The sequence below is a fragment of the Corapipo altera genome, unplaced genomic scaffold (assembly GCF_003945725.1).
Source record: "Corapipo altera isolate COAL_440 unplaced genomic scaffold, ASM394572v1 249, whole genome shotgun sequence".
Taxonomy (NCBI): Eukaryota; Metazoa; Chordata; class Aves; order Passeriformes; family Pipridae; genus Corapipo; species Corapipo altera.
Window position 1 is genome coordinate 61,701 of NW_020884982.1, and position 22,235 is coordinate 83,935.

General features: G+C 39.5%; 1 protein-coding gene across 4 annotated transcripts; it reads left to right on the plus strand.

Annotated features, from left to right (window-relative positions):
* Positions 1–65: 65 nt before the first annotated feature.
* Positions 66–21,983, plus strand: CUNH12orf4 (chromosome unknown C12orf4 homolog). 4 transcript variants are annotated; one of them, XM_027665945.1, is made up of 15 exons: positions 66–83; positions 643–711; positions 1,274–1,473; positions 1,739–1,884; positions 2,985–3,166; positions 4,390–4,489; positions 4,585–4,706; positions 6,957–7,063; positions 8,670–8,867; positions 11,265–11,393; positions 12,478–12,546; positions 13,578–13,780; positions 19,449–19,506; positions 20,729–20,796; positions 21,714–21,929. In XM_027665945.1, the coding sequence occupies exons 3-15, from the start codon at positions 1,296–1,298 to the stop codon at positions 21,804–21,806; spliced, it is 1,653 nt and encodes a 550-aa protein (XP_027521746.1). In that variant the 5' UTR covers positions 66–83; positions 643–711; positions 1,274–1,295; the 3' UTR covers positions 21,807–21,929. The 4 variants fall into 4 exon arrangements, with proteins under 4 accessions (XP_027521746.1, XP_027521745.1, XP_027521743.1 ...); XM_027665944.1 differs by lacking the exon at positions 66–83 and having other exon boundaries at positions 350–711; XM_027665942.1 differs by lacking the exons at positions 66–83; positions 643–711 and having other exon boundaries at positions 1,252–1,473; positions 21,714–21,983.
* Positions 21,984–22,235: the final 252 nt, after the last annotated feature.

Consider the following 22,235-nt stretch of genomic DNA (forward strand, 5'->3'; position numbering starts at 1 on the left):
AGCTGCGACGCCGGGGAGGCGGGAACACGCCGGGTCAGCGCCTCCCCCGGCGGCCGGGTTATGGCAGTGCCCGCCCGGAGCAGGTGAGCCCGCGGGGAGGGGGACACGGGTTATCCCGGCAGCCTTCCCGGGGATGGGAGAACGTGGAGGGGATCCTGCGGGCCGTGTGCCTTCCCGCTGCCGGCTTTGCTCCTGCTTTTTTTTTTTTTTTCAGTAGCAGATTTGGGAAAGGGGGTTTGTCCCCGTCTGCCTCTCCGCCACCTCGTCACGCCCACCTCCTCTACCCCACTAAACCTCGGGGGACAGCAGAAAGACCTTGGTCAGACTTGTGTTTCTCCCAGTGTTTTCCCTTTGAATCCAGCTCCTGGAAGGGCGGGGACACCGCCTGGCTTTAGCATGGGTTGCCCCGAGGTCTTTGTTTGTGTATCTGACCTGTCTCATCTATTTTCAACACGTGGGTTTGTTCAGAGGAAGATCCAGCAAAAAAAAAAAAAAAAAACAAAAAAACAACACAACAAAACAACGCCAAAAACTGATCCCATGAATTCTACCTTTTTTTCCCCCTTTGTTTTGTCTTCACCTTGGGCCGTGGTTTTTAGCACTGGGGAGATTTCATCCGAAGCAATGTGTCCAGCTTTGCGGGTAATGTCCAAAAAAGAGGGATGTGAATGAGCAGAGGAGCCCGAGAGGAGGGTAAAATTACCAACGCAGGTATGTTCTCCCATCCTGTGTTTTCATTCTGTAGACAGCTCTCCTACATTTCTTTTGGATTTTGGTTTTTTTTTAATACAGGTTACAAAATGACAAAATAAACTCTAAAACTTATTGCAAACATCCACTCTACTCCCCCCCCAGCTGTGCCATCTGCACAAAAGAGGAAAGAAGACCTTTGTGCACTGAGAAGGATTTCAGATTTTGAGACATCCATGGCAGAAGTTAGAGTGTTTCAGTTAGTTTTCTGTTTACGAGGATTCCCATCTGTCTTGGTTATGCCTTTAAGTCAGGAGACTTATGCTGTAATTTCTGAGAGTAATGACCCAAATTCATATAGTGATATAATTTAGAAATACAAATACAGTTTAGTAGCATTTGGTGTTTTGGAAACTGGGATTTATGCCCCAGTTCCAGCTGTATATGTTTGGAAGTCAAAACTGAGGGGAGTATCTATGAAAATGTGGGGGATTAAGTTTTTGTGACAGAAGCTATAAACTATTAACAGAGGTATATTTTTCTTATTTTACAAGAATGTAATTCTTGTTATTTTCGTTTCTAGTGCAGGAAATCACCTGAAGAAGATGAAGCCTAATAAAGGAAAGACTTACACTCGGGAGAGAGACTATGTGTACACATTCAATGCTGGAAATGAACATTTTGTGCTCACTGTGCCTCTCAAATTCCCTGTGCAAGAGAATATCAGTCATTTGCACGGACGTCTGATGGTTCTGCACAACCTACCATGCTTTGTAGAAAATGGTATGAATCCATTTCTTGAATCAGCATCACAATATCTTTGTCCACAATTGTCTTGCAGCTTGCTTTAAGGGAAAAAGTATTTTAGTAGAGCAGTGTTAAAAAATGTTTTTTAAACAGCGAAACATCAAAGAAAATCACTGTCAGTGCAAACAAGTAAGGTGGCCAAGGAAAAGGTTTTCAGAAAAACTATTTATGTTTCCTAGATGATTACTGGTACTTCTGTTGGTGTGTTTTGTTGGTGGACCATTCTCTTCTTGTTATATAGACCTGAAGCAATCTCTGAACAAGTTCATAAAAGAGGAAACTATAAAAGATTACGATAGAGAAGCTGAAGTGGCCCTGGAAGCAGTGAAATCAGGAAAAGTAGACATCAACCAGCTGGCAGATACTTGGGCTAAAGCTTATAAAGAGGTAAGATTAAGGCTGGAAAGTAAATATTCAGGACTTGTTTTGTGAGAGTGTGTGACTACAGACAGAATCACAGTTGTGAAGAGGCAAAATTACAGTGAAATTCACTTTTACTGATTAATTCGTGCAGTTTTTTGTGTGAACGTGAGCATTAAGTCCTCATGCTACAAGTTCTGCGTCAGGGTTTTCTTGAATTTAGTAGATTCAAAAGATACAAAATGAGGAAGTAAAGGGCTGGTTCATTTACCAGTTGATATTCAAACAAAAATAGGCATAAGGATTATAGTGCATTAGAATTAAAGCAAGAGTGGTGTTTTTAAATTAAATTACAGTGGTACTCCTAAATCTCAGTAGTAGCAATGAAGGCTATAAAGAGAAAGTGTACAATGGAGTGCAACCTTTTAGCTCATTTTTTGAGTTCGTGTGACTCTTCTACGTTATTTAGGAATGATGAGGCTTTAGCTGGAATAAGGTTTCCAGTTTTGCATATGATCTTCAAAACAGTGGAATGGGAAAGAACTGGAGGGGTCCTAGTGAAGGCAAAAAAAGAGTTGACAAAAACTGCAGTATTTGAGGAAAAGTTTGTAGGAATTGAGTTTGCTTCTCATGGAATATAGAAAAATGTTGGGAAAAATTTCATAAAGAGCTTGCAAAACTGGCACTTTTGGGCCAGTCTATGTTCAATAAAAGTAGCTTTTCTTAAATCACTGTTGTTGATCAAATTCTTAGTGACATCAGAGGTTAGTCATCCTTGATAGTAAAGCATTTTTGTTTGCATAGCTGGTGGTTTGGGCCTTATCTAAAATTCATCAGTTGCAAATACTGTGGACATTGCTGTTCTTTCCAAGTTGGTGTTGTGTGAAAATTCTTAAGTCCTCCCTGTAGTGCAGACCTTAGTGATTCTGCCTTCAGTTGCTTTGAACAAGAAAAAGTATGGGAAAGGAGAAAATTTAAAGCTAAAGTAGAAAGTTTAAATTAGAAGAGATAACGTACGTGTGGTAAAAGCTGTGTGTGTGCCCACTTGGTTTTGCCCCACCATTGTGAGGGATCCTTGTATGTCCTAAAAGGTACCATGTGCTTTAAAATCTCTTTAAAATTCTTAGACAACGTTAGAACATGCCAGACCTGAAGAAACCAGCTGGGATGAAGATTTTGCAGATGTTTATCATGATCTGATACATTCTCCAGCTTCTGAAATGCTGTTAAACCTGGAGCACAATTATTTTGTCAGTATCTCGGAATTAATAAGTGAAAGGGATGTGGAACTGAAAAAACTACGGGAAAGGTATTCCTTTTTCTATTTTTTATGTTTTCTTCTCTCTTATTGCATGTCACTGGGTGTATAAACTTTTAGGACAATCAACTTTTAGGACAATCAACTTGTATTTGTTTTGTGTAAACACTAAGTACCAGAGCATGTAGTGACAGGAGAAGGGGGAATGGCTTCAAACTGACAGAGAGCAGGTTTAGATTGGATATTAGGAAGAAATTCTTACCTGGGAGGGTGAGGAGGTCCTGGCACAGGTTGCCCAGAGAAGCTGCCCCATTCCTGGAAGTGTTCAAGGCCATGCTGGACAGGGCTTGGAGCAACCTGGTCTAGTGGAACGTGTCCCTTCACATGGCAAGGGGATTGGAAAGAGATATCTTTAAGGTCTCTTCCAACCCACACCATTCCGTGATTTCATGATTCATTAGGGACAGCTGTCTTATATTACTTTGATGGCCTTAGCTTTTATTATTTTCAATGACCGAGGAGAATATAAGTTTTGATTTCTGTTGTTCTAACCACCTTTTAAGTGTTAAAGGGCTTAAGATATAAAGAATATGAAAAGATAAGCAAAAGACTTGAGGCAACTATAAATCAGAAACTGTTGAATTTGAATCCCAAGTTCTGGAATAAGTTTGGATGGCTGCAGGTGACTTTTTTGTCCACAAGAGGGAACACATACAGTGTTTTTGTTTTCCTGCCAGAACACTTTGAGTAGGTGTCTTTGAGCATTCTGAGTGGCAATACTCTTGAACTGTGAGTGTTCAAGCTCACATTATACAATACACATCTGTTCATATGGTTTCTCTGAGACTGAATTGTACATATTTCTAATTTGGGGATAAATGTTGCCAGTAACGGGTTTGTACACTTTTTCGCTGCTTATTGGCTCTTCTCAAATGTTTTAGCAGTAATGTTTTAGAGCAATAATGTTTTAGAGCTCAGGTGTGATGCAGCTGTATATTGACTGTGATGGAATTTATCAGATCTATTTGTCATAACCAGGAAACTCCCTATTCTGGTGGCGGCTGAGAGTGTCCCAAATGAGTGTAGGTTGTTGTTTTGTTGACACAGGAGCTGACTTGGAATCCCTGATCCTTAACTCTAATTTGTTTTGTGAATATTCACTGCTAAATCTGGGAGTGATATAACTATTCACTCTACCACTACTACTCCTCTTATCACAACAAAGGGTGTTGTTCTGCCAGGTTTTTGAAGTCTGTGTTTCTCATCTCTTTCAGACAAGGAGCAGAAATGGATAAGGTGATGCAGGAGCTTGGGAAATCACTGACTGACCAGGATGTGAATTCCTTAGCAGCTCAGCATTTTGAATCCCAGCAGGTAAACTGAGGTCTAGTGAACTAAAACACATCATACACATTAATGTCTTAAAAAGAAAACCCAAACCCCTCAAACTATCACTGTTGTCTTGTCAGGATTTGGAGAACAAGTGGACTAATGAATTAAAACAGACTACTGCTATCCAGAAGCAGGAATATCAGGAATGGGTGATAAAGCTTCATCAGGACCTGAAGAATCCCAACAACAGCTCAATCGGGTATTTAATTCCTCTGTGATCCTTACTTCCACCTGTAATAGTTCAAAGGACTTGCATTTATGTAATCTTTTAAATAGAATAATATAATCCTATTAGGGTCATTATAAAATCTATATACACATTTAAATAGGGTAATCAAAGCAAATCAAAGGCAAATAAACCACCATAATTAAATGTCTATATTATTAGGAGTTTCTTCATTATGTAATGCTATAACCTTTCAGTATCAGAAAGTGTTCTACTGCACTGATATACAGCTTTAGCTGAATGGAATTTCCTCCTATTTTGCCTTTATTTCCTGTGTCTGTCTTTAACACTGTTTCACAAGGCTTTTTGTTATCAGTTAAGGATGTTCTGCAGAATAATGGTGACTTGATACCATAATAATAGTTATAATGGTAACAATATCACACTTTTGGAATTAATAAGCCACTTGATGTGTACATCACTGGGCAGCTAAAAAAATGGCATTTTTTAGTGTGAACGTTTATGGAGAGAGTGGATTGAAAAGCTTTCTGTTTGAGAAAATAGCAGGGAAATTAGAATTTGTAAGTGGGGGGGGGGGGATCCTTAGTCTTTATCACTAGTAACCACCACCTTTGCTACTAACAGGAAAACAGGAGTAAAACCTGATGCTTTCTTATCCCTCATGTTGGTAGAAGAGCCAGTCTGATGGTGGATGCAGTAAGGAATTTATGGGACACACCACCTTTGTTCAAAGTGGCTACCAGGGATAAGAGGAGACAGGATGATTGTAATGCATGAAACACTTTACTTTCCCATAAGTGTTTCCTTTTGGGATAAGGAAACTGAGCGTATAGAGCATGAGGGAAGAGAGAGAGGAGGGGAAAGATGTTGGAAGATCGTGCTGTATGTTTAGCTTTCTCACTACTTTCCTCAGGATATTTTTTTTTTGTCTGTGAATTCGTGTTTTGGAAGTTCTTGTGCAGTTCTGAGGTTAGTCCCAGAATGTCCTAGGACTTCATAGCTCACAAGCAGTTTGGCCACATTCTAATCCAGTGATTCTAATCCCTGCAGACTGTGCAGGCTCTAAGACCAATCCTCAAATATTTTTCCACAGAATTGTCATGTTGGCTCTGTTGATTTATTTCCATGAGGCTCTGAAGATAATGACATTGCAAAGGCTGTTCGTACTTGACGGTGTGAACCGCTTTCCAGGTTCTGACCTTCTTATTTTACTGCTGTAAAATAAGACCAGAGTGAAGTTGCTTGGAGCTGAAAGCTAGAACTGGAATGCTGGAATTCCAGAGAGACAGTGAGGATGTCTCAGCTTCATAACTCTTGGGTGTTTATTGTAGATGTGAAGTGATGGTGTTTTAATCATTGCACTCTCATGCAGTGGCAAAAAGGGGGATCTCTCTGCTTGTGTTCAGTCTTAAAAACTATGGGTCCTTAATGCATTTGAAAATAATGCAAAGGAAGTTTGTGACAGGACAACTAGAAGGTTAAAGAGAGAGAGAGATATGTGTGTGTGTTACACACCTATAGACATAAAAGAGAGAGAGATGCACATATTTATGCATTATAATATTGCTTGTATGTGTGTATATGTATTTATCAGTGGTATATTTCAGTCCTATCTCATCACTAGGCATTCGCAATGTTTATAAAACACCTTTGTAAGTTTATAAAACACCTTTGGAGACGAGGCACTTTGAAAACAGAGAGAAACATTTCATTGATGCGGACTCAAATTGGAGAGATGTTCATGTTATTTCACGCAACATCAACAGCACTTATTGCATCACTAACAGACAGCTGAACTTAGGGAAAAAATTGAAGCTGATATCTGAAAAATTTCCTTGTAGGTTGAACACTGTGGAACATTTGATAAGGCTTTTTTTAACCTCCAATTTTGTGTGGGGAGAAAAAAGAAATGCTTTATCCGATAACTTCGTAAATAAGTTTTTTGTTATTATAAATAGGCTGAGAAGATTTTTTTTCCCTTTTATTCCTGCATTCTTATTTTGTTATAAAACTTATTTTTATTTTTCAGTCTTGGAATACTTTACAAATAAGCCAAATCATGTAAATCTAACAGTGGAGTCTACTTTCCCTGCTGCCAGGAAGGTAAAGATAAAGCTCCAGATTAGTGGAGTTCATGGAGGTTTAGTGACTTGGTTTCTACAGACCAGCTGAGAAAACTGCACATAGCTTTCACAGAGTTGTTGGTCTTGAACAAAAAATTAAGGATAAACTTCTTATTATGTATGTTTCTCATTATTTTAGTGATGAAATTAAGGTTCAGCCCAGTCAACTGAGAGAATCTGTGGAAGGAAATGGAAGAATTTATGAAGAACAAAGGCTGTTAGAAGAAAGCTTTACTATTCACTTAGGTAAGTGGAGTAAACTGACCCCAAAACCAAACATAAGAGGTGCTTATAAATAATGGATCTAAGCCATGTATTGTTTGTAGTATTTAACTGTCAATGTATATAATGTACAATTTGTTTTGTATTTGTTCTTTACTTGTGTAAGAGAAGAATAGGATGGTATAAACTGTATCAAGCATCTAGCTATCTGAAATGTACTTCATGGAAGACATCTCTAGAAGTAAGGTTTTATCCACTTTAGCAGAGTGACTCATGTAGAAAAGCACAGTAACATCAAAACCCATAGTGTTTAGAAATGATATTTTAACTTTTCTTGGTAAGAAAACTGTTTCTTGGTAAGAAAACATGGTTACCAAACTCAGTTCTCATGCTCAGTTAACAGAAGAATAGATACTTAAAATTTGCATTTTTTTGTTTGCGCAGTAAAGACTTCTTGTGCTGTTTTGACCTTGTTATGTGGCTTAAAAAATCACCAGCAAAGGCATCAGCCAAAGCAGTTTTAATATAAATTTGCAAAGGAGCAAAAAGGTTCAAAGGCAAGGTTCACTCTATTGCTTACTATATAGATAAAGCACACAAAGGAAAATTGGATTGTAATCAATCTAAAATGATTTGGCAGAGATAGGCAGTGACAATCCTCCAAGTGTCTCAAACCTCAGAGGTTGCCAGCTCTGAGAAGCTTCTCTATAAGAGGAAGATGCCAGTGCATCCTGCTGGGGTCCAGGAGAGCTCAAAGACATCCCTTAGGACCGCTATCCATAGCGGTCATGAGATGATTGGCTTTAGTCATCTGTAAAATTTTCATCCTCAGGTCGGTAATTACTGGAGTTTCCAAACCAACTGGGAATTGTTTCCAAAACTCCAGCAGCAATGGTACCATTCCCCTCAGGCCATGGTTCAGGTAGAGAATGTTTCAAGGCTGTCAGGGGATGACTGATGATCGCTGCTCTTGTCCTTCACCTCCGTGCAGCTCCCACTTTAGCAAGACTTCCTAGGATGGTCAAGGGATGCTTCCCTCACCTTTACACTCATTACACAAACACCAAGGCCCGCTGGGAATTCCTGAGGCTGTAGAGTGGTTCTAAGGAAGGGGGGGAGAGGATATGCCACCACACACTAGTATTGAATCCATAGCCTTACAATATTCCTCAGGAAGAATTTCTTCATGGAAAGGGTGGTCAAGCACTGGAATGGGCTACCCAGGGAGGTGGGAAGTCCCCAGTTTGGAGATGTTAAAGGAAAGACTGGATGTGGCACTCTGGCCTAGTTGACAAGGTGGTGATTGGTCAAAGGACTTGATGATCTCGGAGGTCTTTTCCAACCTGAATGATTCTGTAATAGGGAGCAAGACTCATTTCAGGAGTGAACAAGCCTTTCTTTGTGACAGCATGGGAAAATACTTTACTTTGAAAATACCCTTTGCAAACTGCTGATACGTCTGTGAAACTGAATATAGGGTTAAGAACTTTTTTTGAGTGGTGTTGGTTATAACTCCCTCACAGATCTTTTTCAGCAAAACTTAGGGGAGCACTTTGATCTCTTGCATTTTAATCACAATCCTGAGTTTTGTCTTGTACTGTGTGTATTGAGCTGTGTGTGTTCTGGGCAGGAGCTCAGTTGAAGACCATGCACAACTTGAGGTTGCTGAGAGCTGATATGTTGGATTTCTGCAAACACAAGCGCAACCATCGAAGTGGAGTGAAGCTTCACAGGCTTCAAACTGCGATGTCTCTCTATTCAACTTCTCTTTGTGGCATGGTTTTGCTGGTGGACAACAGGATCAGTTCATACAGTGGGATCAAAAGAGGTGAGATTTCCCAGGGGATGCGTCATTTAAATTCTTGCTGTCTTCTCCCACAAAAAAATAATTCTTGTAATATTGAAATTTAGTGGAGACCCTAATGTAAAATTTAACTTTAGTGGAGACCTTAGTGTTTTGGATATGACCTTGCAAAAGGGTAACAAATGCAAAAAGAGACACGGATAAGGGTGGAGGACAGTGTTGTGCTGTTACCCCTCTCATCTCTTGCCTAGGTTTTGTGTTTGAGTGAGGAACATCCTGGAGAGGACATTTCGATGTTGATTTTGCTGCCTTAGGCTGACTTTTTAGAGGGGCTTCTCACTCTCTAATATCAGATTAGCACGCTGAATCCTGTTTGCAAAAATGAAAAGGGAGTATGCTAAAGTGATAAGTAAATGTATAAAAATGCCATGTGCTTTTGATAGCACGAATTCCATTAAAAATGAACAACAGGAATATTGCTTCCAGGTCTATTACTGGAAAGCTTGATTAGTAGCATTGATTGAAGTGCATGTCTTTTGAGGAACTGGACACTATGATGAAGATGTTTTCTATCAAGGTTTACCAACTGAAGGTGTGTTTGTTCCTGTTCTGATTTTGGTCACCAGGACTTTCTGTGAATCACATTGCTGACCTTCCCACCTTGGTCTGGAAGTTCAATTCCAAAATATTCGCACTTGGAATGTCTTTTTTATGACTGGAACCACTATTACTTGTCATTATTCCAGCATACCATAAAAAAATGTACTTTGGAGGTTGATATTCCCTGGAAACAGTGTGGAATCAGGCTTGTAGGAAGACAGAAAGGGAAGTGTACCAGTAAAAATTGCAGTTGCATTTCTGCTGTTTATGGTTCCCAAGCTGTTTAATTATAACAGTATTATTTCATACTTACTCGCTGTTACTTTTTCAACTGCTTAAATATTTAAATGAATAACAAAAGCAGAAGATCTGTTTTTATGCTAAATTTCAGGTGATAAGACAGACATTTAGGTAATAACTTTAAAAACAAAATTGCGTTTCCCAACCACCAAGGAGATCCTGCAGCCACGGTAAAGGAGGAAAATATGGACCATATCACAACCTGTAAAATATAATCCTCAATAAGTTTGGATTTCTTTGACTTCTGAAGGGACTCTCTCAAACCTCTGAGAATGGTTTCTTTATATACTTTATGCCTTGCCTACCTCAAGTGTTTTATTAGAGCTTTTTAAGGCTACTGTGGCTCATGGTTGGAGTAGTTGTAGTGCACCCAGACAAATTATGAATTAAAATTTAAGTTAATTTAAGTACAATTTATTTGCTTTCAGCTGATGTCTTCTAACCTTATTTTACTTTGATGCACACAGAAAACACACTGTTTTGGAGTATCAGCTTTTTTCTCCCTTAGTTTTAGACACCAGAATTTAATAAAGCCTTTTGAAAATAGTTTTTAAGATGGAGGTGTCATGCAAAAAGATAAGATACATTAAGATTTTTCTGTCTACTCTGCCTTTTCTTGTCACTGCCTGTTCATCGGAATATATGGTGCTCTCCAGACAGGCAGAGCACATTAAGAAATTAAAGGAGGATTAGAGCAGGTACTCCAAAACGGGAAGTAAGTAGGAATTGCTTAGTTTTTATGATGGAGATTTCATGTAAAAAGATGAAGCTCTTTGCTGAAGACTTGTTTTGGCTCCTATTGACTTCCTTGGCAAGACAGCTGGACATTAGCATAAGGAGTTTAGAATACCAGTCACATTGTGATCCTAATTATCAGTATAATATTTCCAAATCTGACGTCATACCTTCTTTATCAGGAAAAGGAATTCACAGCTCTGTTTAGCTGATGACACTTTTCTTTAACTTTCAAGATCTGTGTTTTGAGAACTGAAAGGAAAGAACTGTAATTCCAGTTTTCCGGATACACTGTTTAAGAATTTCATTAATAGCTCTCATTTTTCAAAACAAACTGGAATGTTATTGTTGCTGTAGGAAGTATCTATTATATATGTTTTAACGAAGTATCACAGATTGAAAGACTGTTAGTAACAAGGCATCATTTTTAAAGAACAATTACATGTAATGCTCATATTATTGCTGTTATTTTGGGGTTTTTTTGTGTTTTTTTTTTTACTCTGGCTGGTTTTGTTTAAAGAGCAGCAACACTCAAAGTTGGTTTGGTTTGGTTTGGTCCTTTGGTTTTGTTTTTTTTTTCCCCGAGCATTTAATTTATTTCAAAAAATATTTTTTTCCTCTCCGAATTTTTTTTTAAAAATTGAAAGGGGGTGCAGCAGGGCTTTGTCTGCTTTTGAGGGGGTTGACTTTGTAGCTTTGTAGCCTTGCTTGAACAGTAGAGTAGAATTATGTAATGGTACTGAGCACAACCTGATGACGCGGATCATAATCTTATTTTTTTCCTAGATTTTGCAACTGTTTGCCAAGAATGCACGGATTTCCACTTTCCTGGAATTCAAGAACAGCTTGAAATTGTCCAGAAAGTTGTACTTAAGGCCCGAGCACAGCGCAGCAGTAAGTCGAAAAGGCACCATGGTTAGTGACAACCAAAATTACTTTCCTTGAAATAGAACAGTGGGCAGCTGGATGTTTGTGGGCAGGGGCAAGTTGATTCCACTCTTCTGCAGTTACCTCATCTATAAAATTGGGATGTTTGGGTTTAGCAATAAACCCTGAGACTTCTGCATGAAATTCTCTTTTCATAAAAGTCTCTCTTTGCTACCATAACAGATATAATTTTACTAAAACCCAACATATAAGTCCTTAGGTTCTGATCACATTTTAACAGCATGGGAAGTGTATCAGGCCATCCTGCTTTCCTCTGCAGTTTAAACTGCCTGTAGCAACACAGACTTTATCTGTGGTTACATTTTATTTCTATTTAAATTTAAATCTTTAAAAATAGCAGGAGAGGAGTTATGACTTTTTCCCCTTCCTTTAAAGTGAATGCTAAAAATTGAATAATAAATTGACTGAATGTGTGTACCTTTTAGTGCTGACCAGATCTTTGTGAATGATTTCCTTTGCAGTTGTATTTACAAATGGCTATGAAATGTTCTGACCACGTGGTGTTTGTACATCCCCAAACTTTGTTTTTCTTGCAAAGAGCTACCTGTGTGATTTAAATATGTCAGGAACGTGAAAAAATTCATAGGAGTACATAGAAAACCAGGTTTTCTTGGGAACATTGCATTATTCTTGGAAATATTGCTGTAGTCTTGAGGGAAATAGTGAAAGCTGCTTTTATGTAAATGCCACTGATTTTTGTAAATCTATTAGGAATAAATTTCTTAAATTTGTTACATCATTTAAAGTGTAATAGGTGCTATGTAGTTGTGGGGGCAATTTGGAAAGTTCAGTATCACGTATGAGAAATTGTGTTTTGTTTTTTCCAAATGAAGAGATATCATAGAATATGATAAGAAAGTCAATAATTAGAGGTAGGATTCAGTTCGCTGTGTCTTGAAGGCAACAAAAACACTTCTGTCCATCCTCCTTCTTTTAGTGGACTTTGTGGTAAAAAGTCAAGCCAAATATCATCTTAGTACATCAAACTTTCGTGCTAAAATGTGATTAATAGAGGACCTGTTTAATGTTTCTGCTGTGTATTTATATACAGAAAACAAAATGAGTGGAAATGAAGATAAATTAAAGAATATTGAACGAAACCAGTCCAATATTTTGCCAGGTGAGTTGTGTTGCAGTGACCCCCCCCTTCTTGAAGCAAGTTGTGTTCTGTACATGCACATTTTTAGCTCTAAAGTCAGAACATAAATTATAAACTAAACCCAAGTTGACCTCAATCAGAGGAGAAGGATGTTCTTGTGGCTAAGGCAGAGAACTGGGTGTCAGGACATCTGGTTTCTATTCCCAGCTTTGCCATTGCATCATATGACTTGGGGCAAATCACTTCTCTTTGCCTAAAATTTCTTTTCAGAATTTGAGGGTGAAAAACAAAAAGATCTCTGAGCGTCTTGGGGAAAAGATGAAACTGAAATGCCAGCAGCTGATTTTATTTTTTAAAATAACTGGGTGTACATCACTATTGCGATGCAGAAAAGCACTTTAGGATATGCTTTTTTAACTTGGAAATGGGGAAATCCATTCACCTGAGAGAAAGTATCTATATCCTGATGTTTAGTAATGAAAGCTGCTGTGGAGTTTGAAGATGAATACATGGTTGTTTGCAAACAACTCTGCAACTCATCTTCTCATTCTTATGAATTGTTTTAAATTCTAATGATCACTGATACCTTTGTCTTCCAGTACCATATCTCAGTTGTTACGTAACCCACTATCTGTTTCCACATCCTTTATTTGAACCCATCCATTTTTGGTATTTCCTCCTCCCACATCTGTCTGCAATTCAGTGCTTGCATTGTGTATTTTGAGTATTACACCTCCTCTGTGTTTGTTTTGCTGCTTCCTACTATATATAGATCATATCCGCCTGTGCTGGCACTGTTGTGTTATTACACCACATGTCCATGATGCCAGTGGAACCCATCAAAGCAGGAAAATGAGTGTAGGATGAATGTAAAACAATGATATTCCAAGAGATCACTCGGTTCCTAACCTTTATTTTTCATCTCCTTGTTCCCATCTCTGTTGTATATTTCTATTTGACTTTTATCTTGAATGACCCTGTCCTTACATTGCCTAACAAGGGGATTTCATGCAGATCACCACCATGAGATCTTGGTTTATGTTATTCTGCAGGAGAATTCTACATCACACGCCATTCCAATCTGTCTGAAATCCATGTTGCTTTTCACCTGTGCGTGGATGACAACGTGAGGTCTGTTAATGTGACTGCTCGGGATCCTGCAATCATGGGGCTCAGAAACATCCTCAAAGTCTGCTGCACACACGACATCACCACCATCAGCATTCCTCTCCTGCTGGTACATGAAATGTCAGAAGTAAGTCAGTGGAAAGGTTTGGTTTGGTTTTATGTCCTTGGGTGCAACCGAAGTGATTTTTGCAGAGGGCGTGTTTCGCGCTGGTTTAAGCCAAATGGGGACGGTCTGTCTCAGTCACATACCATTGTCCTGGCACTTGGACCTGTGTGGTTCAGGAACTGAACCAATTAAAAACATTTTAGCCAGCTTTATCACTTGGAGTTGTTATTCCCACCCCTCATTTTGGACACTTCACTTCCTGGATCCAGCTTGTTGCACAGTTGTACGAGTATTAATGAAAGGTGGAGTCTTGTGGCAACAGCTCTTGCTTAGGAACTGTACCTTCAGACTTGCTGATGCAGCAGTGATACCAGATCCCCAGTTTTCACTATCATTAGCTATAAACTCTGAAAACTAAGTTTTAGGAGCTGCAGATCTAGCAAAGCTCAGCTTAGAGTTCTGTATTCCTAAACACCACTGTATAGCACCTCAGCCCTACACAACAGCAACCAAATTTCACCTTTACTTTTAACTCTCTCCTTCTTCACTGTCTAATCAATATCATCCTTAAATTTTGTCCCTTTTTCCTCTAAGTCCTCCCAGATACCAGCTGGGCAAGAGGCAGCATATTGGCAAGGCTCTTTGTGTTCTTACCTACTAGGCTGAGTTCTGTCTTATTTTCTTTAGTGGGATTCTGATGTAGAGCTTATCTCTCAGTCAGTAACTTTGCACAGTGCACAGTAATTTAAAACTGTTGGCAACCTCTTTTCTCTGTCACACCTGGCTCAGAAGACGCCAGCAGAGAAGAAAAGGGGGTGGGAAGGCAGGGAGAGAAGTGATGGACAGGCAGCACAGCCATATCCTTAAGAGGTGGAAAGTCTATAAACCTAAAGAAATGAGAAAAAAAAGATGATTTTGCCATCCCTACCAGGCTATCCATGGTAATTACAGTCGGTTGTAGGTTTTTTTTAAATAATCCTTTGATTTTTCACTTGTAATTTCAATATTGCCTTTACCTCTTGGGAAGTGCCTGAGTCACAGCAAGGTAAAGGCTCATGAGAGGATTCCCTTAAGCAGTGACTGGTTTTGTAACAGAATTTGACGGGAGCACAGTGTAGAAGTGCCCCCCCTTTTGCAGGATCAGGGTCAATTATGAAAAAGCAAGCAATGCAAAAGGTAAAAATGTTGGAAAATGAAGCTTCTAAAGGATATACTACCACGCAGAAAAGCAGACTTTTAGGAACAGATGGAATTAGTTCTGAAATTTGTATCAAGTCCTTTGTTTTGGGCACAAATGCAAGTAATCAACATGCAGGGCAGGAGTGTGGGTCACTCATGGGACTCAGTTGCTGTATTTCACAAATTCATTGACCTTTTTCTTAGCCAAGTTGCCATCTGATTATATTCTTCTTCTCTTCTTTTGTTTTATTTAAACTTTGTTAGTTTTAGCTTTCATTTGCATATCTGTATTTTAATATACAAATAAAGCAGAAGACCAAGTGTTCATCATGTCTTGAGAATGTGTGAAACTGAAGAATAATCTTCTTGTCTAGTGCAGGATTCTTTAAAGGTCCTGATGAAACAATTTATGTTTTATATGAAGTTGTAAGTCTTTGCAGAATAAGCAGAAAGTGACATATATGATAAGCGTATGTTTAGGCAAAGCTGCCTTGTGTGACTTGGATTGGCAGCATTGCTTATTACAGTGCTTTGCAGCTGGCTGACCTCATTTGAAACATGCAAATATGTGACTTCTTGGTGAAGGAAAAGTGAATAATGACAGATTTCTGAAAGCTCAACCTGAACTCTGTGCCTTTAGCGGCCCCAGTTCTGAATCTGCGTTTACCACCTACATAAAAACATTTTTGTAAAGTGGTTAACCAGGAGCCCAGCTGCAGAGATGTTTCACCCTGACAGGCATTCATTAGAAGTGTTCTCTATGCTTTCTTTTATGGTTGGAAGGTTGTAACCTCAGAGAAGTGATCACAGAATCACAGAATGGCCTGGGTTGGAAGGGACCTTAAAGATCATCCAGTTCAGCTTCCTGCTGTGGACGGAGACACCTTCCTCTAGACAGGGTTGCTCAGGGCCCCATCCAACCTGGCCTTGAACACTTCCAGAGATGGACACTGTTTCTCTCTGATCACTGTTATTGTGGCTGGGCTTCACGAACGAAGATTTGGAAAAGGCTCTATTCACATTTATTACAAGCACGCTGGTGGCTAAAAAGGCCAATACGAGATAGACACGTCCGATTGCAAAAGGCACAGCAGAAAGACTCCTTAGGTGGTAAATTCTGCAAGACACGGTTCTTTCTGCATTGTCTTTTCTCCTCGAGAGTGACCCTGCGTGCGTTCTCAAAGGAGACAGCAGCGTTATAGATGGTGTGTCTCCAGACCTCCCGGTAATGTTGATCAATATGGCCAAGGCTGAGATGTTGTTTCAGGGAGTCCTTGTATCTTTTCTTCAGGGCTCCTCTCATGCGGCAACCGGTGGCAAGTTCACCATAAAGCAAGATCTTAGGGAGGCAGTGATCTTTCATCCTGGAGACGTGCCCTGCCCAGCGCAGCTGAGTTCTCAGCACCATGGCCTCAATACTTGTGACTACTGCTTGTTCTAGAACAGATGTATTGGTCACATAATCTGACCAGCGGATGTTTAGGATTGTATGGAGGCAGCGTTGATGGAAGCGTTCTAGGAGTCACAGGTGGTGGTGGTAGATGTCCCATGGGTAGATGACCCATGATTCGGAACCATATAAAAGAGTAGACAGCACTATGGCTCTGTAAACACTGATCTTTGTACTTTTCTTCAAGTGTTTATTTCGCCAAACTCTTTTATGGAGTTTTCCAAAAGCACTATATGCCTTTGCTAACCTGTTGTCTATCTCCCCATCAGTCTTACCATCTGAGGAGATGAGGCTGCCTAGGTAATTAAACTGCTGGACTGATTTGAGCTCTGATTGACCAATGGTGATGTGGGGATGATGGAAGACTTCCTGAGGTGCCGGTTGATAGAGAACTTCTGTCTTCTTTAAGCTGACTTCCAGCCCAAAAAGCTCAGCAGCGTCTGCAAAGCAGGATGTTAAACGCTGCAGGGCTGCTTCTGTGTGAGCAACAAGGGGCAGCATCATCAGCATAAAGCAGCTCCTGGAGGAGATGATTTAAGGTCTTGGTGTGGGCCTTCAGTCGCCTTAGGTTGAAAAGGCTTCCATCAGTATGATATCGAATGTAGATACTGTCCTGATCATCGAGGTCTGCCGTGGCCCTTTGGAGCATCATGCTGAAAAAGATTGTGAATAGGGTTGGTGTGAGAACACAGCCTTGTTTTACACCACTGGTTATTAGAAAGGGCTCAGAAAGTGCATCGCCATATCTGACTTGGTTGTGCTGATCCTCATGGAGTGAGATGATCATTTTAAGGAACTTGGGGGGACATCCTAAACGTTCCAAAATCTGCTACAGACCTCTTCTACTCACAGTATCGAAAGCCTTGGTGAGATCAACAAAGGTTACATAGAGACCTTTATTCTGTTCCCTACACTTCTCCTCCCGGGATGCTTGTGCTCGGTGCGGCCCGGCCCCAGGCCTGGCTGTGTTCTTGAACCAACCCTATTCACAATCTGTTGGTTTGAAATCTTTGTCCCACAAGATGTTTATGGACATTAGTGTTTTCGTTACCTGATTATGATGTGGTTCTGCAAAAGCATAAGCCCTTAGTTTTTTTAAAAGCAGCAGCACCATGTAGTGAGCCTGTCACAAATTAAATGAAAAGAAAATATTTTGTAGCATTTCTTTCTAATCAGTGAAGCTGGTCTCCCTCCCTCCCTCTTTTTTTTTCTACATGAGGAGAAGAAATCTTAATTTGACAAAATCATTGCATCCTAAAAGGGAGTGAGGTGTGGTCTCTGCTAGTGAACAACACCCAGAATTCCAGGTGGTTTTTTTACTTGCTTGAATGGTATTAACCAAAACTCACTATAGGAGATGGGGTGTTTGCTTTTTTACTTCCTGTATTCTGCACTGTGTTTTGAATTGGTACTTAAATGATCATCATTTTCACAACTGTTATTTAGTCTGCACATAGAGAAGAATCCTGATAATATGGCAAATTCATGAGAACTTACATTGTTAAAGATGGATTAGAAATGAATCACTGCGACATCATTTTCAGTTCCTGTGGCTTTCATGGATTGACATTCTGGATTCAACCTGTTATTTCCCTGAGTGCCCACAAAATTTAACATCTGTGTTCCTCTAAAACAGTCCAAGGAATAGTGTCATATCCTGCTGTTTCAATCAACCCTTTTAAGGCTTAGTTCCCATCAGTAATTGCACAAGGTAGTCCCAAGAGAGAACTTTTCTTCTTAGTCACTTGTTTTTTTACCCAAGCCAAAACTGAGATCAAAACCAATAATAAACACCTAAATTATTGTGACAGAAAGCACATGTGGGCAGATAAGTTATAATAAAGATCAAGTGTTTCTTCTAGAAAGCTTAGAAATTAAAAAACCCCAAAACAATACTTGTTCAGCATTGTTCTGATTAATGTGTTGAATACCCTAAAAGCAGCATCTATTGATGCAGTGATTTACATAATGAACGTTTTCTGAAAAGACATTTCTAACTTATGCTGTTTTTAACGTATTGTGTATTTTGGGGAGGGTGAGGGATACTCCCACCTAAGTAGGAATTTTGGCCACACATTCAGTTTATTGCTTCAGTGTTATCAGTTATCATTCTTAGATAACCTTCCCTCTCAAATAACTTTCTTTAATCCTGAAATTAAGCTCTTTGATAATGGCAGATTGCAGTGTTTGACATTGCAAAATAAAGGCTTGCTGGTTTGTTTTTTTTTTTGTGAATAGAAAATGATGTAAAGCTTACATTTGAAAAGGTACGTGGGAAGATAAATTGGTTTCCACGTCTCTGTTCCTGTATTCAGACTAGGAAGTGCTCATCTTCATCTTGAGAGTACATCTGAACAAATAGAGACTGTTTTCTTTCTGAGAAGTGTTTACAGTGAGTCATTCTGTCTCTGACTAGGAATATTCAACTAAAGAATGTTTAATGTACGAGATTATTTAAACTGTTAAATTATTTAGTCCAATACTTGTAGCCATATCTTAAACACATGTGGTTTTTATGCCACGTTTTGCTGTTGAACTTTAGGTAAGGATTTGCTCTCTGTTATATCTGAAACTCCTTCATCAGATGAAGATGAATTTTGTTTGTTTTTACTGTTAACATAAATGCAGTTTTAGAGGAGAAGGGCTTCTTCTAGTTCCAGTATTAGACAGAAGGTTTTGCTGAAGGCTGTGGGTGTGCCAAGTAACCTCCACCAAAATCATCAAGAACAGATAGAAGTCATTATGCTGTTAAGATGTGGTCAGGAGCCTGGTTTTGACTAGCTGAAGCATGAACCTGACATTTATCAGTTGGATATTGGACATTTTCTTGCATAAAAGCATTCTGACATTGGGGTCTCCTGCCAATAAGCAATGGCAGTGCTTTTATGATCTCCTGTAAGGTATATACCACCTGCCCAGAACACTCTGGAAAACTCAGTCTGTAATGCTGCAGGAAAAATGAGGTTCTGCAACAAAAATATATTACTTTTAATAATTTCCCTGCCACTCTTGTTGGTTAGGTCCATTGTGCACTGAGGCTTTTCTTTTATTCATTTTTAGGAAATGACCATTCCATGGTGCTTGAAGAGGGCGGAGCTTGTGTTCAAGTGTGTCAAAGGTATGTCAGTGAATGCTTTGGTTGGGTTTTGGTTTGTGTTGCATTTGGTGACATCCACTCTCAGCTCAGGCTGTGTATTTTACAAAAACAATTAAAAAGGTGTTTTTCAAAATTTATCATTTGTTAAACACGCTTATATTTTTTCCTTTGAAACTATTAACTGTCATACCAGGAAATACTCTTAAGACAGAGTACTGAGATGAAAAATGCTTCAGAAGGATCTTTACAACTTAAACATAGAGAAGAAAAAGTGCTTATTACTGCTTTGAGAAGTTTCTGAAGGAGGGCAAGAGCTGCTGTTAGAGGTGAAGGGGGGATTCTACCCCTCTGCTCTGGGGAGACCCCCCCTGCAGTGCTGCCTCCAGCTCTGGGGGCACAGCACAGCAAGGACATGGAGCTGTCGGAGCAAGGCCAGAGGAGGCACCAAGACGACCAGAGGGATGGAGCAGCTCTGCTGTGAGGAAAGGCTGAGAGAGTTGGGATTGTTCAGCCTGGAGAAGAGAAGGCTTTGGGGGGACCTAATTGTGACCTTCCAGGACCTGAAGGGAGCCCACAAGGAAGATGGAGAGAGACTATTTCCAAGGGCCTGGAGTGACAGGACAAGTGGCAATGGCTTCAAACTGACAGAGAGGAGGTTTAGATTGGATATTAGGAAGGAATTCTTCCCTGGGAGGGTGGGGAGGCCCTGGCAGAGGTTGCCCAGAGAAGCTGTGGCTGCCCCATTCCTGGAAATGTTGAAGGCCAGGTTGGATGGGGCTCTGAGCAACCTGGGCTAGTGGAAGGTGTCTGGGGTTGGAACTGGATGATCTTTCAGGTCCCTTCCAGCCCCAACTATTCTATGATTCTATGATTCTGTAATTTCCAATGCCCTTTGTATTTTGATTGCCTCAAACAATGGAATTCCTTGCATTTTTCCGAGACTAATTTATATACTAATTCATCTCTTTGATGGAAAGTCCTCGTGACTCAGCATAGTTTTCTGTCTTTCCAAGTGGTGTTATTACTTTCTGCATTTTTGTGTGCTGCACTTAAATACTTGAACCAGTCATTCAATTTAAATTGTTAGTAGTGTTCTTTTTACCACCTACTTGAGGAACCTTTAGTAATTCCTGATGGATATATCATCCATCCCTACTTTTATGTGAAAACTCCCTCACTGATTGATGCTGGTGTGATTAATGGTAAATATTGCATGGGTATATAAGAAATGCTGTTATTTTAGGTTTCATGATGGAAATGGCCTCGTGGGATGGAGGAATTTCTCGGACTGTACAATTCCTGGTACCACAGGTAGGTTAAACCAAATTCACATCCAACCTAGGAGACTGTTGGAAAAAGAAGTTACATATCAGCAGATCTAGTTTTGATGTGTTTGCTATTCCCTGCTCTTTTGGGGTGAGCTTAAATTAATCAGTGTGGTTTTGGTTCCTTACCTGTAAAACAGGATTAAGGTTTATATTTTTGAATATCCAGTAGTATCTTCTGAGGATGCTAAAATTTCAAACTGGGAAGTTCAGCTTTCCAAATGTGCATCATTTTTGAAAAAGAGACTTTTTTTGCTGTTACCCTGAGGAGATGGGCTAACCTTGCATTACAGAATTTAGGTGTTTATTAGTCATAACATCTAACAACTTGGAAAGCTGCAATGCAGTCACTTCAGTCATGCTTCCACAAAAACCTGAATTACTCCGGGTATTTGAAGTTACTTGTAATTAAGGTTCTAAAATGATTTAATTTGGAGTTGTAGCTGATCTTCAGAAACAGGAAGTTTTCCAAAGATAAAAGGCAGTGCTGGACATAAAATCAGAGTTATGTCAGGAAAGAAGTAACATGTATTTCTTGACAAAGTAGGAAGCTGCTGAGCAAGGAAGAAACCAAGAATAAATACTGAAGTTTAATCTAATGCTGGAATTCAGAGAGCAGGAGTCCTGTAGATAACAAGCAGCACTATCCTACTTTTGTTAGGTAGAAATAATTATTGGAACAAGAAATCTACTGGAAATGGATATGTCACATAAATACAGTGTTTTTAGGTCAGTCTTTCCCTTTAAATTTAATTAAGTAGGATTATAACACACAGTTTGAAAATTATCTGTGTGGTCTTCTGGAAAGCAGCAATTCTCTGAAATATCAAGAAACAAGGTTGAGAGAGACTTAATTCTTCCAAAAGCCAAAGCTTACTGGAGTGTTGTTTTTTTTTTCCCCAGACAATTTCCGAGGAAATGTTTTACCAACTGAGCAACATGCTCCCCCAGATCTTCAGAGTATCCTCTACACTGACTCTGACCTCGAAGCACTGAATTTTGAGGAGCGGAAAGCTGTATCCTGTGGACAGAGGATGAGATTAAAGAGATTTTGGACTAGAATGTCTCTTTCCTGAGGGATGATGACCCTGGAATGGTATTTGTTGCATTTTCAAGAATCGTGTCATGGTAATAAAAGATAAATGCTGTCTGTACTTGGGTGTGAGCAGCTGATTTTTCCCTCTTGCTTTGTTTCAGCACAGTGTTAATACTGAAGTCCTAAACTTTATCTGAAAGACATTCAATGTAACTTATTGTATGTAATCTACAGAAATATGTAAGCGATCCTCATACGTGAGTAGGCATAAGAGTAGGAACAAGGTTCTTCCACTTGTTGACTTTTACAAACATTTTCTGAATTTTCTCAGTGATTTAAAAAAACAATGTCAGATGTCTCCTTGGTAATAACTTTGGTGTAATTTGTAA

What these genes read in the sequence shown, in the direction of transcription:
- CUNH12orf4 (XM_027665945.1), top strand. Translation starts at nt 1,296, where the DNA reads ATGAAGCCTAATAAAGGAAAGACTTACACTCGGGAGAGAGACTATGTG. An exon ending in CCAGTCCAATATTTTGCCAG is followed by an intron (nt 12,547 to 13,577) that starts GTGAGTTGTGTT and finishes GTTATTCTGCAG; the next exon opens with GAGAATTCTACATCACACGC. An exon ending in TACAATTCCTGGTACCACAG is followed by an intron (nt 20,797 to 21,713) that starts GTAGGTTAAACC and finishes TTTTTTCCCCAG; the next exon opens with ACAATTTCCGAGGAAATGTT.